Source organism: Nannospalax galili, unplaced genomic scaffold (genome assembly GCF_000622305.1).
Source record: "Nannospalax galili isolate Female #2095 unplaced genomic scaffold, S.galili_v1.0 scaffold2675, whole genome shotgun sequence".
Lineage (NCBI taxonomy): Eukaryota > Metazoa > Chordata > Mammalia > Rodentia > Spalacidae > Nannospalax > Nannospalax galili.
In genome coordinates, this window is record NW_008335845.1 from 449639 (window position 1) to 468450 (window position 18812).

Here is an 18812-nt window from a genome sequence, read left to right on the forward strand (position 1 = left end):
AGATCTGTCAAAGACACAGGGATCAGAATGAAATCCATGAGGTGGGGGTGTGGCTCAGTGGGTAGAGTGCTTGCTTAGCATGCACAAAGCCCTGAGTTCCATCCGCAGCACCATAGGACTCAGTAGTACCCACCTGTCATCCCAACATGGGGGTGTTGGAGGCAGGAGGATCATGCTATCCTCTGCTAGGGAGTTTGAGGTTAGTCTAGGCTACATGAGACTGTATTTAAAAAGAAGGGTTGAAGAGAGAACTCAATAGCGAGGAGCAATTGCTATTCTTCCAGAGGACCTGGGTTCGGGTCCCAGCACTCACATTTTGGCTCACAACTGCCTGTTACTCCAGTTCCAGGGGAGCAGATACCCTCTTTTGGCCTCCACCAGCATCCCCCCCGCAATAAAAATACTAAAAATGTAAAAAGGACGGGTGTGGTGGCACACATCTTTAATCCCAGAACTTGGGAGGCAGGTGGATCTCTGTGAGATTGAGGCCAGCCTGGTCTACATAGTGAGGTCCAGGCCAGCTGGGGCTACAGGGGGACCCTTTCTAAAAACAAAACAAAATAAACAACAAATAAATATAAAGAAGAAAGAACTACTTCCTAAAGGACACATTCTTCTCATTTAAAGACCAAGATATCAATTTTCCTGTGTCTGGTTCTTTACAACAAACTTTTGGACCTGGCACTGTTTTGATATGTTTTACATATAGGTAAACTGAGGCTGGATGTGCCTAAGATAGGAAGAGGTGCTCTGACTTCATGTGAGAGCTCTATTCGTCCACACCGGGTACGTGACTAAAGAAGATAGCTATTAAACGCATGCATGACCTCTGTATGCAGTAGGCGCCGCATAAATGCTACCTTATTGGAGGAATTCTTGGTTTACCTGGCTAGTGGGAGGAGAGGCGTGGCTCCGTGCCGGGGCGTAGCGGGGCGCGCTCTCTCGGGGTGCCGGGGCGGGTCTGGACCTGCCGCAAGCCTGGGCGGCGCGGAGAGGGGGGCGGCCCCGCGGAGTCACGTGGCCCGACCCGGGCCAAAGCAGAAGTTGCGAGCCCGGCTGCGCAGGGCGTGCTCTGCGGGAGAGCCGGGCCCCTGGCGGCAGCGGCTGCAAGCCGGACCCCAGCTCCCAGACCTGCCGGCCCTGACATCGGGCGGTGGCTGCGCCCCGGGCGCACGGCCAGGTGAGTGGCCCGGCGGGACGCGGCGCCCGGGGACCTGCGCCGCTGCGGGGACCGGCGAGCTGGCACCGGGTGCGTGGGGTCTGCGGCCCGGCGCAGCCGCAGGGCAGGGACGCACCGTCGGGGCCGGTGCCCCCCGGGGAGCCCCACTTGGGGACAGCGGGGCCTGGCCCAGCCGCTGGCCACTTCCTCCCCTAGGCTGGCGTCAGCTTCCCCCGGGTGCTGGGGTGCGCGGAGTGTTGGCGTTTAAGGCTCCCTCGGGGTCGCCCCTGCCCGCTCCCTGGATCGTTATCCCCGGGACGACACCTCCCTGGGGCGCACAGGTGGCTCCGGGTGGGGGCGGGCAGCCCTTCCTCCTCGCACGGTTCGATTCCCGGCTCCCGCCCCACCCGCGAATGCGCCCAGCAACAAGTGCTCACGCCTGTGCGGTTCCTCGGCCGGTTTATGGCCCCCAGGTCGCCAAGAATCCCAGCGGAAGGAGGGCGGCGTTTGGACCCGGGAGGCTGAGGGCTGGGGCTGGCCCTTTCCTGTACCCTCATCTTGAGCTAGTGGGAGGCTGGTGGGGGTGAGGGGGCCACAAGCACGGGAAACAGGTGGCCTCGTCTGTGAGAGCTTAATTTGAATTTCAGTTCCATTTATGTGAGCCTGAGCGCGGCGAAGAACCCCTCCGAGTCCCGGTTTCTCCCTCTGGGCCCTGTCCCAGCCCCAAGCCTGCTTCTCAGGGCGCGGAAAGGGCACCCAGCAGTTCCTGACCCTGGGGATAGAGGCCTTGCAGGATGCTGGGGTCTCTGCGGGCCGCTTGTGAGCCACAGAGCTGCAGCCTCAGGGGATTCCGGTTACTAATTTGATCGATGCTTCAATTGCTCCTGATGGTGCTCCTGCTTGCCTGGCCTCTCAGCAGGCCGGGCAGAGTGTGGGGATCCTCTGGGGGAGCCGAAGCCCGGACCCCATGAGAAACTCCTTTGCGCCTCTTAGGTGGAGTTAGTGGGAACTTAGTGATGGGAAAACGCGTTGGGATACATTTAACTTTGTAAACAGTCAACCCTTTCCTCTCTCCCAAAGAAGGGCTTTGCTATTTAATATAAAGTGGACTGGTCCACCCTGCCTCCTCCCAACCTGCTCACAGTAACCCCTCTGCTGGACTTAAAAAGAGCCTGTGAGAAAATTTTCTCTCTCTCTCTCTCTCTCTCTCTCTCTCTCTCTCTCTGTGTATTACTATATGTATATAGTACTGTATGTACTATATATAATTACTATGTATACATAGTAATTATAACATTTATATACTGTAACTCATTGATTTGTAAATTTTTCTCTAATAGCTCATGAATCTTCCCAGATCAAATTGCTCATAAATTTTGTAAATTCCTTCCCATAGCTCCAATACATTCTTTTGTTGTTATTATTATTATTTTGAAACAGAGTCTCAGTATGTAGCCCCAGCTGACCTGGAACTCACTATGTAGACCAGGCCGACCTCCAACTCACAGAGATCCGCCAGCCTCTGCCTCCCAAGTGCTGAGATCACAGGTGAGCACCATCACGCCCAGCCTCTTTCTATTTTTTTTGAGATACAGTCTCACTATGTAGCTCAGGCTGGCCTTGAACTTTTGATCTCCCTATTTCCACCTCTCAAGTGCTGGGGTGGAAACGCCAGGCGTGGACCACCAACTCTGGGCCTGAGTATTCTTTAATGTGCTTTTCGATTTATTTAGGGACCTCCAACCCCAAGAGATGAGGAGTTGAAGTGTTTCCTGGTTTTCTTTATTTTTACAAACAATGGTTCCATGAGCATTTTTGGGTATGGTGCTGTACATTTATGCTTGCTGGATCAAAGCCTTTGCCTGTTTATACGTTAGCAAGATGCTTACGGCCGTCCTAAAATAACAAGTCAAACCCATTTCCTTTCCTACCTAAAATAAGTGCAGTTTGCTTGGTCCCTTTGATGAGGGTTGGGACTAAACATGAACGCAGTAGCCCTGGCATAGCAGGAACAGGTGCTGTTTAAGGACTCAGCTTGGCCAAATTCTAGCAGAATTGTGCCCTGGGGTTTTGGATGAAATCCTATACTGCCTGTTTCCTGGTTTGGGATTCTTGTGTCTCAGAAGTTGATTTCAAAGTGTGAGAGACACAGACATGTCAAAGGATGCCGTCTCTCATTAGTCCTCAGCCACGGTTGTACTGACTGCCTAAGTCAGCTGACCAGGTTACCCAAGGATGGGAGAAAGGGATTTCCAGGCTATTTTGTTATTTGGGAAAGGAAGAACAAAGTGTGCTGGCTGGGGGTGCTCAGGGGTCAAGATCAGTTGTATGTGCTGAAGGTTGAAACTCTGCCCCACCTGGGCGCTGCCCCGGGTGCCTCAACCCAGCACCTCAGTGCCAACTTCTGTTTCACGAAAGGTGCGCCTTCCTGGCTTGAGTTCCTTGCTTTTGTCTCGGAGGAGGGAGGCTTTCCTGGGGACTTGGCAGTGGGAACATTCACAGTGCCTGGCTGGACCAGAAGAGAGCTCTGGAATGGGGACCAGCTTCAAGTCCTGGTTCTTTGACTTTCTGGCTGCATGACCTTCGACAAGTCAACCCCTTATCTGCTCTTGAGAGGGCCGGGGTCAGCCAGTTTGGTTAATATGTGGCCAAATTCCATCAGAATTCTGAAAGTGGGCATTGACAGTTCCCATCTTTTGTGTGTGACCTTGATCCGGTAACTTCCTCCTTCCTAGACTTTGACTTTCAAGACCTTAGGTGTTTCTTTTTCTTCTCCCAGTGCTGGGGATGGAGCCCAGAACTCTGGGCAAGTGCTCTACCCCTGAGCTACATTCCTAGCTCTAGCCTGTAGGCATCAGTGAGGTGAAAGGGGTGAACAGGTGTGAGGTCTAGGAGGGCCCAGAAGAAAAGGCTTTGCAAGGAGACCAGCAACCTCTGTTTTGTCTTTCCAAACATGAGATAGGCTGGAAATCCCTCATTCCCATCCTCAGTGGGTAGCCTGGGCAACTAACTCATGGTGTCAGTTCGGGGGGGGGTCCTGTTAGGTTGCTCTGAGGCTAGAGCTCTGGGTGTACCTTGTGAGGCTCCCTCCTTGTTTTTGTTGACGCCTGGTCCATGGGAAAATTGTTCCTTTCCTTTTCCCGCGTCATCTTTTTGTGGTGGTTGTTGTTGAGATAGTTTCACTCTGTAGCGCAGGCTGGCCTCAAACTATTGCCTTCAGTCACCGTGCCTAGCTCTGCCTTTTTTTTTTTTTTTTTTTTTTAAAGAGGGTCTTATATACCCCAGGCCTTCCTTTAACTCACTATGTAGCTGAGGATGACCTTGAATTGCTGATCCTCTGGCTTCCACTTCCTGAGTGTTGAGGAATGTTGGGGTTACAGACCTGTGCCACGCCATGCCCCATTTACACAACACTGGGGATTGAACCCAGGACTTTGGGCACACATGACAAGCACTCTACCAACGGAGCCACAACTCCAGCTCCCTCATCTTTAGAAAGATTGGCATCTTCTTTTCCTGATTACTGTCTCTGACCCCTTGAGGACCACAGGCACACCCCTTACTAAATCCCGGCTCTTCTCAATGCTCCCTGGGCCCCCCATGTCCACGTGGAGCTGCACTTGACCCTGCATTGGGATTTTCACACATGCTTCCCAGGCAGTAGACGGGGAACAGGTGCACACAATGAGTTTTTCTCTGTGACATACATAGAGGAAGGAAGAGGCAAAGGTCAAGGCCTGGGCACTCCCTGCTCCCTGGTATTTGCATCCTGGTTCCTAGTGGGGGCCACACTCAGGTCAGCCTGTGCATCACCTGGCTGAGGGGCTGATCACTGTTAATCCAGGGCCTGCTGAATTCTGCTAGTTGTATATCAAGGCTTAGTCCCTCCACCCTACCCACACCCCAGAGCACGCTGTTCCCATTTCCAAGTGAGAGAGCCCAGAGTTGCTTTTTGGCTGGACGCTGAGCAGTTTGACAATCCTGGCTCACAGCCCATTTCTCACTCCCTGCTCTTTGGCCCAGGCTAGCTCTCAAGTGCTACTGAATACCAACTGTGGGGCTTAAAGGGACCTGGAGGAGGAGGCAAGGAGCTGAGGTTACCCAGTCCCATGGATGATGACAGTCAAAATCTAGAGCACCCTCTTTTTGCATCCTTTTGAGATAGGGTCTCATGTAGCCCAGGCTGGCCTCGAACTCACTATGTGGCTGTGGTTGACCTTGAACTTCTAATCCTCCTGCCTCCAGCTCTAGGGTGTTGGGATCACTGGCGTGGACTGCCACACCTGGTTCGCATCTTTGTGTGAAGGACCAGAGATGATAGGTTATTTTGTTTAGTACTTATGAAACTTTTACTAGGTAGGTACTGTTACCTTCTTTGCATGGCTGGAAAGGAGGCCCAGAGGTGCAGCTTGAGATCCAGTGGAGGCCTTTCCCTTTGAGTGCTGGCTCAGGGCTACAGTGTGAGGTATCTTTGCATAGTTGGGCTTGGAAAAGGAGTGAGGTACAGGGCAAGAGCCCCAAGAGCTGTGGGCTCTGAGCAGAGGAGAGATGAGATTCGTGTTCTAAAATACTATTATTGGCCACGGGGCTGAGAATCTTAGGGTTCAGGGCAGGAGCAGGGACCAGGGGCCAGGGTGGATGGAGCCTTGGAGAAGCCAGGGAGAGAGAGGGATGTGCTAGACTGGATTTGCTGATTGCTTGTGGGTATGAGAAAGTCCAGACAGACAGTTTTCCCGAGATTTCAGACCTGAGTACCTCCCTGTTAAGCACCAACCTCCTTCAGGAGTGCATAGCTCCTGGGACACTTGCTGGGTTCGTGGCATGCTGTAGGTGTCTGGTTCTCACTTGGGTTTCTGAACTGCTGGAAGTTTCCACCTTGAGAAAGGATGGAATGGGCGTGTAGAGGCCAGGCAGGCCCCCCCCCCCCACCGCAGCAGGAGGCCGGGCAGCCTCCCAAGCAGGAACCCATACCAGAACTTGACCTTGGGCTACCAAGGCTGGACGTTTTTTGGCCCTTTGGCCTTATCACCTCTCAGAGGGACCCTTTGCTCGGGTCTTTACACACACACACAGCCTGCAGTTCATTTCCTTCTTTCTTTTTTTTCTGTTCCTAAGTTTTGTAAAGAAATGGTTAGAAATCTCCTGCTGTAGCAGGATAAACTTGATTGCTGGGGAGGAGAGGTTGGGAGCCAGTTGGGGCTGCTTTGGTTATTCAAATTTGGAAGAGAAGAGAGGGGTCAGCCTCCAACATACGTGATTTGATTATCAAAGCTGGTGTAGCGGTCGGGTCATGAAGGTCGGTGGCCCCTCCCCCAGGTGGACTTTATTTAAACCTTTGCCTCTCACCTGGACTCTCTAAGTAGCCAGTGGCTCCCTGGCACTAGACTTTCTCCTATAACTCAGTCTGAAGGGCATGAGACAGGGTTTTGACTCCTGACTTTGACCTTCCATTCATTTATCTCACCTCAGTTCATCAACATCAATTCACTTCTTTATCCTGCCCCACTCCAGCCTCCATATTCCTCCTTTCTTCTTCCTGGAGTGGCCGACGATGACCACCATGGTCAACGTGGACAGCCTTCCTGAATTCGAGAAGAGTCAGATCAAGAGAGCCCTGGAGCTGGGGGCGGTCATGACTGTGTTCAGCTTCCGCAAGTCCACCCCGGAGCGGAGGACCGTGCAGGTGATCATGGAGACACGGCAGGTGGCTTGGAGCAAGACCGCGGACAGGATCGAGGGTTTCTGTGAGTACCTGCGGGACCAGGCAGTGAGGCCCATCTGCCCTGGCCACCAGGGTGGGACCTGTTCATCCTGCCTGTGGCTGTCACATTTGTCATGACAATGTTGGTTTAGGTCCATTCTTCTAAAATCGAAAGTGTTTCCACTTGGTGTGGGTCAGGGGTGAGGAGGTGGGGGTGAGGGTGTGGGGGAGGGGTGAGAACAGGAGGGGGAAGTCATCCAGGAAGGCTTTTGTGAAATGACAGTAACCTCAGTTGGCCAACCTGGTCATGACATTGACACAGTGGCTGGGTCATCTGGTTCCCATAGCCCTTCAAGCTGTCTGGCCTCCTGAGGGCTAAACTGGCTGGAACTTGGGGGATGCGGGGGCTGGTTGCTTGGAAGCCAAATGCCTGGTGATTTAATTTTTTTTTTTTTTTACTGCAAACCACAGCATGCTACAAGAGGCCTCTGCCTTGGTGTCTGAGTGCACAGAACACACCGCTGAGTGTTTTGTTGCTTTTAAATAAACTCTGGTCCTGGTGGCTGTGTTGGCCCCTGCTACCTCCTTTACACTGGGCTGTTAGTTTACCTACTGAAGTTTCTGAGGGGACTGTTGGTAGCAGACAGAACAGGGCATTTAAGCAATTTTCAGTTATAGAGATGCATTTCAATTTTATTTCTCACCAACTAGGGTGCATTTAAGTTTTTAGTGTGTGTGTGTGTGTGTGTGTGTGTGTGTGTGTGTATGTGTGGTGTGTGTGAGATGGCATGCACATGGAGGCCATAGGACAACTTATAAGAGTCAGTTCTTGATCCTTCTACGATGTGGGTCCCAGATATCAAACTCAGGTCATCAGGTTTGCCCTGAGCCGTCTTGACAGCCTCCTGAGTAGTTCTAATTGAAAAACTATAATGTACTTTAAATAGCAGCACTCAGGAGGCTGAGGCAGGAGTGTTGTGAGTTCAAGGGCAGCCTGGGCTATACAGTGAGTCCCTTACTAAAAATAAAGTACTAGGTTGGTGGCCGACTCAGCAGTTAAGAGCACTGGCTGCTTGTATAGAGAACCCAGGTTTGTTTTCCAGCACCCAGATGGCAACTAACAACTGTCCTTTAACTCCAGTTCCAGGGATTCTGACCCCCTCTTCTGGCCTCTTTGGGCATTGCACAACACGGGTGCACTTACACGCAGGCTAAAACACCCATACACGTAAAATAAATATTACAAAAATAAAAATAAAATACTCTTGGAAGTTGGGGTGTTGGCTGGTTACATGTCTTTTTCCCTGACCCCTCACCCATTCCCCCCACAAATTATTGTTTCCCTTCTAGAATTATCCCATGCTCAGGGAACAGTGCATTTTTATTTTTTATACAAATGGGAGCTACGACCCAGAACTTCTTACTTTCTTGGTCACCTAGGGCTGGCTCCTTATCAGTACACATTGATCTGCCTCTGGCTTTCACGGTATGGCCACAGTGTAACAGTTTAACCCAGTGTGGGTCATGCTGTGCTCTGCCTGGCATTCCTCACAGGCTACAGTGGCGGTCCTTTGCATTCCTCTAAATAGTCACTGTTTAGATGGGCATGGTGGGGCACTTTTAATCCCAGCGCTTGGGAAGCAGAGGTGGGTGGATCTCTGTGAGTTCATGGCCAGCCCGGTCTACATAGTGAGTTCCAGGACAGCTGGGGCTACAGGGAGGCCCTGTCTCAAAAAGACTGGGAAAAAAAAGTCACTGTTTTATTGAAACATAATCCTTGTACCTTCCTCACAGTTTATCATTTAAAGAGACAGGGCAGACCCAGGGTGGCGGCTCATGCCTGGAATCCCAGCAGTCTGGAAACTGAGGCAAGAGGTCCAGAGGATCAAGGGTTCAAAACCGTGCTGGGATGCAGAGCAGGAGCTGCCAAAAGAGGGGTAGAGTGGAGCACATGGCTCAGTTGCTTAACTGGCAAACTGCTTGCTGTTCAAACGTGAAGACCTGAGTTTGGATCCCTGTCACCCACATAAAAGCCGGGCATGGCAGCATGTGCCTGTAACCCCAGCATTTGGGAGGTGGAGATGGGAGGATCCTAGGGACTTGCTGGCAAGTGTAACGCCAATCAGTGAGAGAGACCCTGTCTCAAACAGGAAGGTGAGGAGCAGTAGTGGAAGACCCCAGTTCGACACTGGCCTCCACGTGCATGCCCACATACATGCACCTGCACACACACATATGCACACACATATACACACACTACATTTGCACATACACATGCACACACAATGCACACAATACACACACTTACATGCACACATGAACACACATGTACACATACATACGTTCATACACTTATACATGCACACATACACACATACACATACATGCACACACATGGAGACACATACACGCACACACAATACATACTCATACACACATGCACACATGTACATACATGCACATGCACATATACATGGGCACACATACACATACAAACATGCACACACATATACATGCACACATATACATGCACACACATACACATGCACACAATACATACATGCACACATGTGCATACATGTGCACACACAAATGCAGTGGCTTAGCACATTCACAATATATGTAAGTTTCACCTTGATCAGTTTGGGAACATTTTCTTTTTTAAAAAATATTTTATTATTTTTATTGTGTCATGCAATGACCGCAGAGGACAGAAGAGGCTGTTGGATCCCCTGGAACTGGAGTTACGGACAGTTGTTAGCTGCCATGTGGGTGCTGGGATTCGAACCCGGGTCTTCTGCAAGAACAGTCAGTGTTCTTAACTGCTGATCATCTCACCAGCCCCAATTTTGGAACATTTTCAAGCAGATCCTGCGTCCCCCTGACCCCCTCCCCTAACCCTAAAAAACCTCTCCTCTACTTTCTGCTTCTGTACATGCCCCTGTTGTGGCCATTTCGTAGAAGTTGAGTCCTATGGTGTGTGTGACCTTTCCAACTGGCTTCTTTCTCAACTTCTTGTTCAAGTTTATCCACTTCTTAGCTTGGAGCAGGATTTACTTCCTTTAGACAGCTGCATAATATTCCACATTTTCTTATTTGCTCATTTGTTAGCTTGGATTGTTCAGTGGTTTCCATCTTTTGTCTAATCTGAAGAGTGAGATTCTGAACGCTTGCGTACAGGTTTTTATGTGAATGCAGTTTTTATTTTTTGCCATATCCTAGGAGTGGAGTTCCTGGTCATGTGCTAACTGCACTGATTGTTTTAGGAACTGCTAGACTTTTCCGGAGGGGCTGCCTTGTTTTCATTCTGAAGCAGTGGACGAAGGCTGTCTTTACTTCCGTTCTGCACACACATGTGGGTGTCTGAAGGGAGGACAGCTCCCGAGGAGGCTAACTCCTGAGGTCAAGGGCACAGCGAGTTTTAACCCTATGGGGAACTTCGGCATCATCCCACCAAACAGGGGGCTCCGCTTTGCCCGTCAGCCACGATGTTTGTGAAGTCCGTCCCCATACCTTCAGCCACATTGTCAAAGGGTCTTGTACTGGGCCATGCACTGGTAGAGTTGAGTAATTTGGCAGAGGTCTTCATAAATTACTATAGGTGGCATGGTGGTGCACACCTTTAATCCCATCCCTTGGGAGGCAGGTGGATCTCTGTGAGTTCAAGCCCAGCCTCGTCTACATAGTGAGTTCCAGGACAGCTGGGGCTACAGAGAGACCCTGTTTCAAAAAAAAAAAATTATTATTATTTAGTGTGTGTGAGACAGTGAATGTATGTGCCACAGCATGTATGTGGAGGTCAGAGGACACCTTGGGATAGTTGGTTCTCTCCTTCTACCATGTGAGTTCTGGGGACATAACTCAGGTCTGTCAGGCTTGGTAGCAGGTGCCTTTACCTGCTGAGCCATCTTGCCAACCCTTAATGTGATTATTTTATTTTACTTTATTTATTTACTAGGCCAGCTAGGGCTACATAGTGAGACCCCGTCTCACAGAAAAACAAAAGCAGAAGACCCCAAAACAACATCAAAAACATCATTTGTGTGTGTGTGTATATATGTTGATACATGTGTGCACACGCAAGTGTATGTCACACATGTGGAGGCCAGAGGTTAACCTTGGGTGTTGGTCCTCTGGCCCTGTCCACTTCATTTTTTGAGACAGCATTTCTTATTGGCTTACTAGGAGCTCACCAAGTAGGCACGGCTGGCTGGCCATCGAGCCTCAGGGATCTGCCTGTTTACCTTCCCCAGTGCTGGGATTACAGGGACACACCACCACATATAACTCTTTTGTGTGGATTCTGGGGCCCTAACTCAGGACCTCATGCTTGCATGGGTAGTATTTTACCAGCTGAGTTATCTAGCCCTTTTTAAAATTAAAAAAAAAAAGTTTCTCAGTACTGGGGATTGAACCCAAGGTAGCCTTGCCATGCTAGGCCAGGGCTCTACCAGTGAGCTATAGCTTCTTTTTACTTTTAAAACTTTTTGAGGGGCTGGGGAGATGGCTCTGTAGTTAAAAGCACTGGCTGCTCTTGCAGAGGACCTGGATTCAGTTCTCAACACCTACATGGAGGCTAGCAACCATGTATAACTCCAGTTCCAGGGGATCCAGCGCCCCCTTCTGGCCTCCATGGGCATTGCACACAGGTGGTGTGTTTACATATAGGCAAAACACTCATACACATAAAATTTAAATAAATAAATTCATTTTAAAAACCTTCTTTAAAAAAATTTGTGACAGTTTCACTAAATGGCCTTGAACTCTCTTGAACTCTTGTGATCCTCCTGCCTCAGCCTCCTGAGTAGCTGGGACGATAAGCCTATGCCATCAGGCCAGGCTCTTTGATTTACCCATGAATGGGACTCAACAGCTTTCCCAAAGGTTTCTCCTGGCTTTAGGGCCAGCAGGTCTCGGGTGGCCCAGAGCCTGAAGTTCCCCCTCTAATGCCCTGCTACCATGGAGACAGCCAGCCTTCCCCAGTGTGATGGGATGGGAGCCTGCAGGGGGGACCAGCACTGATGGTGGGACAGGTGTTCCCCTCACAGAGCAGTAAGTTCCTTTTTAACCTGCAAGCCCACTGCTCCAGAGGGTCTCTCTCCATCCCTCTTCTCTCTCTACCCCTCTTCTGGCAGCCTCCCCCCACTCCGCCCTCCTGGAGCACAGGTGTTTGGTTGGGGACCAGCAGGTGTGTTTTGACTTCAGGCACTGTTTGGTGTGTGACCTGTTCTTTCTGGTTTGCATTTCTTTCCACCACTGTTGACTGGAAGGAATGGCTGGGAGTGAGCAACGGGGAGCCTCATGAGAGGGGCTCCCCTGGTCTAAGGTATTTGAGAAGCGCTCACTTGGTGGCCTGCACTCCCCTTCCTTTCTGACCCTCAGCCATCGTTGCCATTTCAGCGTCCCTGGGCAGGTGGAATCTTGACTTCTTTGTCTGACCATTTTCTGGTGGACAGAAGGGGCTGGCATTTAGAAAAGGGTGACAAAATTGGATTTGCAACTTTGAACATGGCTGTGGCATTCCTGCTTGAGATGGGGAGTTTGTGGAGAGACAGAAAAGCCATTGAGACAGAAGACTTAGACACGAGGCTCCTCCTGACCTTGGAAGGAGCAGGCCTTTAGACACCAAGTGGGGACAGTCAGGGCCCTTTGTAGTCTTCTGTTGTAAATGGTGGTGATAGTGTGTATTTAGTTCTAGTTAGCAGGAACTTGTGGGTCACTGTGGGCTCTGCAGGGTAGGCACATATGAGGGTTACGTGAGCATGAAGTTCTAGGGTCCTTAGCAAGTGGTATGTGACATTCGAGTAGGTGCATTAGTTACTTGTGTTATTGCTGTGGCAAAACACCTGTGACAGCAACTTAAGGAAGAAAGGGTTTCTTTTCACAGCTCCAGGGTGCGGTCCATCGTGATGGGGAGTCATGGCGGCAGGAGCACGAGGCCGCTGGTCCCATGGCTTCCCCCAGTCAGGAAGCAGAGAGACGTGGATGCTGGTGCTCAGCTGCTCTCTCCTTTTTATTCAGTCCAGGATCCCAGCCCAGGGGATGGTGCCACCCACGTTCAGGGTGGGTCTTCCCACCTCGGTTAACTCAATTTAGAAACTCTCACAGACATGTCAGGAGGTTTGTTTCCTGTGTGGCTCTAGATCCTGTCACGTTGGCAATGAAGAGTCATAGTCACAGTAGGTGTCACAACCTCCTCTCAGACTGGGTAAGGCTCTAGGTCCTGTCATCGAGGGTAGTGACTGGTTTGTAGCCATGGTGACTTTTTTTCTTCCTTCTCAGGAGCATGTGGCAGTGTCTAGAGACATGCTCGGTTATCACAGCTGGGGTCGGGGTATTGCTGGGCATCCGCTATGCACAGGCTAGTCCAGCCACAGAGAACTGTCTGGTACAGTGCGTCAGTAGAGCTGTGGTGAGAGGCTGCCCCAAAGTCATGTACTTAAAAGTGCAGAATGTGACTGGTAATGTCAGTTTTCTTGGGGCCCCGTCTTCCTCCTCTTCCCTCCTTCTCCCGTTCCCTTCTACCATCTTCTCCTTTTTCCTGAGACTTATTTCCTGCTTCTGTTTGTTTTCAGACTGAGTATCAACTCTGCTGAGGAGGACGAGGAAGAAGATGATGATGGTGGTGATGGAAAGGGAGGAGAAGAGGAGGAGGAGGATGGGGGAAAGGGATGGAGTCCCAGCACAAGAGGGGAGATGGGGCACAGAGTAGCGGTGCTGAGATCGTGATAGTGTTGTTACTGGGGTTCCTATGGGAAAGGTGCCGTTCTCTGGGTGTGGGGACCAGGTGAGGCTTGCAAGAGAGCTGTGTGTGTGGAAAGTGGGGGCAGGATTTGCCAGGTGGCCAGTGAAGATGGCATCTGGAAGGGAAAACTGTCAGTGCCATGGATGCAAATGAGCAGCTTGTGGGTCAGATCTGGACAGGGCTCAGCGGGGCAATTCTTCTGTTCTTTGCGGCCTGGCCTGAGGCATTTGGTGGTGGTACTTGGTTAGTGTGTCCTGGGGTCTGGAAGGTCTAGAATTTCCTTTTCTGTGTGATGCCTTGGTGGTGATGATGAGAAGACTGGGCTTGGCTGACCTAGAGGCTGCCGCAAGGTGGGCTCGGGCAGGTGACAGCTCATCTTCCTCCTATTCTTCTTCCTTCTCCTCCCCCTTCCTCCTCCCCATTCTTCCTTTATACCCCTCCTCTACCTCCTCCTCTTCTTCCTTCCTACCTCTCCCCTTTCTTCTCCTAAAGTTTCCTGTGACTTGGCCTCCTGTCACTTGTACCAGCTCAGGTGACTAAGCCAGTGTCAAGGAAAGGGGCACACCCTCCTGGAGAAGGGGTTACCTGCCCTTCCAGAGCAAAGCTATAAAACTGAATGCTTGCATTCTGGGACCCAGTGTGGTGGTTCATGTCCCCGCTCTGCCTCTCACAGAGGCATGATGGGAAGCAAGTTATTTCACCACTCCGAGCCTCGGTTTCCCTGTTGGTAAAGTGAGATGATAATAGTTCTTGTCTATTCGAGGCACTGGATTGTGTCTGGGGAGCCAGCGTGGCATCCCTTGGTTTTGAGTATGAATAGGGTTGGCTGAGTCACCTCTGAGGGCCTGAACTGTGGTCATCTGTGCATCTCATGTAGCCCAGGGTGGTCTCAAATGTAGCTGAGGCTGACCTTGATCTTGTAATCCTAAGTACTGAGATTACAGGTATATACCACTATATCCTGCACCACTGAATAGCCTTTGACCAGGAAATTTGCACTTTGGCTTAGGTGTTTCTCTGCTGATTTTGGCAACTTTTGGCTGCTTATGAATAAGAGATGGTCACATGTGACTGCTGTTTTCTTGGCATTGGGTCTTTGGCTTGCCTGCTAGATAATGGTGACGGTAGTGATGGAGATGGTGGTGTTGATGATGATGGTGATGGTGGTGATGGTGATGATGGTGATGATGGTGATGATTATAATGGTGGTGATGATGATGATGATGATGGTGATGGTGATGATGGTGATGATGATGATGGTGATGCTGATGATGGTGATGTTGATGATGGTAATGGTGGTGACAGGGATGCTATGGTGATGGTGATAATGATGGTGTAGTGGTGATGGTGCTGGTGATGGTGATGACAGGGATGGTATGGTGATGGTGGTAATGATGGTGATGGAGATGATGGAGATGATGATGATGCTAATGTTGGTGAGAGCCCCTCTGATAAGGTCCGCTGTAAGTATGTCCTGTACGGCAGTTTGTTCAATTTTCACTGTGACCTTTGACATGGGAATCACACCTGTTTACCTATTTTCTGTGAGGAGACTAAGTCCTGGGGAGACCAAGTGACAGGGTTCAGGGAAGGAGGACATGGGAATCACACCTGGTTTCTGTGAGGAGACTGAGTCCTGGGGAGACCGGGTGACAGGGTTCAGGGCAGGAGGACATTTTGAACTCCTCCATCTGCTGCCCGTGTTACTACTGTCTCCTGGCTACACTCAAGGATGCTTTCATTCTGTGCTCACAGCTCTGGTCCTCACCAGGAGGAAAGGGCAGCGATCCGTGTGCATGCAGGGGCCACACTTTGCCGAGTGCTGGGTGCACTGAGGGGAAGAAGACTCAGTCCTTGGGTGCCTGGATCTGTGGGAGAACGGGATGGACAGAGGGGACACGGACAAAGTGTGCAGGAGGGCTGCTGGGGCCAGGCCTGGAAGGTGAGCACATCCTGCTCCATTTCGAAGCCTGTCCTTGGACTCCTTTCATTGAAAGAATATCTTTGAAAGTTACTCTGTCAAAACATTTGTCTTTGAGAATGATCCCTCAGCTGCTTCTGCAAAGCATCTCTTCAGAAAAAAGACCCGACCAAAGCCCATTGTACAGGAATGGACTTGCAGTTACAGGTATACAGTGGTGATACATAAAATCACAGCCCAGTGCCTGAGTCAAACCCTGGCCTTGCCTTTGACCAGGCTGAAACCTTGAACCTCTATGTCTCTGTTTCCTTATCTGCAAAACGATAGCAGCACAGGAACTTGCCTCTAGGGCTCTTGGGAGGACTTGAGAGCTGATGGGTGGGCGGCAGGGCTGGCACAGGGGTGGCATCAGCCTCCTGCTGCTGTGTTGCTATCTCCAGCTGCACGGGGATATGACCCTGCAGAGAGGATACAGCAGGTACTCAACATGAGTTAATTTCCAGAATAATCTTCCTTCCTGTACCTGGTGGATTGTGCTGTGTGTCTTGGCACTGCTGGGGCAAAAGATAGAAGGGGAGTTTGTGGGTTTTTTTTTTTTTTTTCCTATCCTGAGTGACAGTCACTGTTTTTACTCAGTGAATACTCAAAGAATGTCCTGACTAGTTCACTGCATGGCACTCATACCTAGGGTACAGTGTAGGCAGGACAGTGGTGATCCCCAAAGACCTGGAGCTTACACTTTCCTAGGAAAGATAGAAAAGGGCTGAATTCACACATCCAGTCATTCTGCTTGTGATGGACCCTAGGAAGGAGGTGTCCTGAGGAAAGTGAAACTAGCTATCGTAGGCAGGTCTGACCTCCAGGTAGCTTTGTTATAGAGATGTTTTTGAGCTGCTATGTGAAGGGTAAGGAGAGAGCTATGGGAGGCTCCGCGTGGGGAGGGATGGAGGTGGGGGGTGGGAAGAGCATTCCAGCAGAGGGAATAGCATTAAGCATTCCTATTAATCAAGGCAGGATGACTGTAGTAACAAGTTATTTTTTACTTTTGCATGTGATGTGTGTGTATGTGTGTTCACATGTGTGTGGATATACATATGTGCCAGGTACGTGTGGCAATCTGAGGTTGACACTGGGTGTCTCCCTTGATTGTCTGCCACCATATTCTCTGAGGTAGGGTTTTCTCACTGACCCAAAGTTCACCAATTCTGCTAGTTCAGAATTGAACTAGCTGACTTGCTTGGGGATTCCGTCTCCCTCGCAGACGTGCGCTGGGATTATAGGTGGACTACCATGCCTTCCTGGCTTTTATGTGGGTTCTGGGGATCTGGTCTCCAGTCTTCACACTTTCTTTATCCACTGAACCATTTTCCAGGCCCCACATGTTACTTACTGATAGGGCCCATGGTCTGGGTGGATTGAGGGAGGGGACTCTGTGTATCTAGTGGCACCCCCATTCCCTACTTTGGAGGCCACTGCAGTACCCTTTCTGGTTAGCATTTAGGGGAAGACAAGTGGAGGATATTTTCTTGGGCCGGACCTGGAATCCAAGTGGCTCTTTCTTCCCACCGGGGAACTTGGTGCCTGATGAACTGCAAAGGATGCTGGGAAGCAGGTTCTCGCTGTGGGCCAGAACAAGAAGTGGGTTTGTTGGGCATCCTTCCAGAATCTTTCATGGCCCTTCATTTTGTTGGGTGCACAGGTAGCTGTGGGGACCTATAGAAGGCTTGTGAGGAGAAGGCTTGGTGGATTTGGGGTCCCGTAGGAAAGGAGGGGAATATATAGACTTCCTGATGGGATGTACGTGAGGGGCGCTGTGGGCTTTGGGCACTTCCATTGTGTCTGTGACAATGGTACCTCTGTAGACAGTCACTTCTGCCCCCTGGGTCTTCTACAGCCGAAGCCAGACCTCCCAGCATGCCCCGTTCTTCATGCCTCAGTTCTCCACCGTGGCCCCATCAGGCACAACTTTCCTTCTCTCAGTGTCGGGTCTCCAGTGAGACGCCCATCAGGTGCGTGTGTGGCTGCCTCAAGACCAGTGTCGGTTTGTCTCCAGTGTGGCTAGTTGGGTGAGTTAGACGTGGCCTGCCTTTGGAGGTCATCTTCTGGGTCCTTCTAAGCTGTCATGGAGTTAAACTGTGTTCCCTGAAATTCTTATGTCTAAGACCCAACCTTGTTTGGAAATAGGGTCTTTGCAGAAGTGAAAGTTAAGACAAAGTCACAGTGGAACAGAGTGGATCCCTGGTTCCACATGACTGGTGGACTGAGGAGAGGATGAGAGAGACACAGGGAGAGGCCAGCTGTAGGTGGATACTGACACGGCAGTGATACAGCATCTACAAAGCATGTGGCATGGGGGATGCTGTCTGTGACCAAAGCTGGCAGAGGGGTGAGGAATATTTCCTCCTGCCTCAGTCCCCCATGTAGCTGGGATGACAGGCCTGCACCTCTAGATAGCCCAGCCACACATTCCATTCCCCTTTAACTGAGATTGATATGTCTGTCTGGCTGTGGGTGTGTGGGAATGACTTTTCCGTGAACCCCTTATGTCTTGCCTAACCTTGTAAGGAAAGCCAATTATATTTTGATATCATTTAACAATCTATTCAGTCTGCCTTCCTACTGTGTAATCAGCTCATTTAAATCCCAGCACCCACATGGCAGCTAACAACTGTCTGTAACTCCAGTCCCAGGGGATTTGACAGCCTCTCCTGACCTCTGCAGGCATTGCATGACGCTACACTGCTCTTCAACCACACAGTGATGCTCAGTCATGGCCTTGGGCTGTGTGCTTGGCCTCTTTGTCTCTTGTAAGGGGAGTTTTCCTCCCTCTTTCCTTCCCTCCCATCCTCCCTCCCTCCCACCCTCTAGATATCATTGCTGCCTGGTGTAGTGGTGTGTCTTTAATCCCAGCACTCAGAAGGCAGAGGCCGGTGGATCTCTGAGTTCAAGGCCAGCCTGATCTACGTAGTCAGCTCCAGGCTAGCTGGGGCTAAAAGTAGCAACTTTAAAAAATATTTTTGTGGGAAGCAGGCGCGGTCGAGCCGGCCAAGATGGTGCCCTGGCTGGCTGCTAAGCCTTGTGCCCTCACTTGTTTACTTCAACCTGCATAAGCACAATAAGCCCGATCATGTGCTGCCTGCTTGATCAGAGACATCATCGAGTATGATCCTGCTATGTGGCCCAATAAGCTGCCATTCTGCCTGCTCGCTACGTGTGTGTGTGCCCTGATTGGTCCTGGCTGGGGGGAGGGCTGTTGGGAACGCTATATGAAGAGCTGAAGCGTGTC

General features: G+C 50.7%; 1 protein-coding gene across 1 annotated transcript in view; it reads left to right on the plus strand.

Annotated features, from left to right (window-relative positions):
- Positions 1–1111: 1111 nt before the first annotated feature.
- Positions 1112–18812, plus strand: part of LOC103732129 (1-phosphatidylinositol 4,5-bisphosphate phosphodiesterase gamma-2-like) — a gene marked incomplete at its 3' end in the record, with an annotated part of 85812 nt that continues 68111 nt past the window's right edge. Inside the window, exons 1-2 of the mRNA XM_008830641.2 lie at positions 1112–1180; positions 6671–6903. Coding sequence (XP_008828863.1) covers positions 6711–6903 — 193 coding nt within the window. The remainder of the gene's footprint in view (positions 1181–6670; positions 6904–18812) is intronic.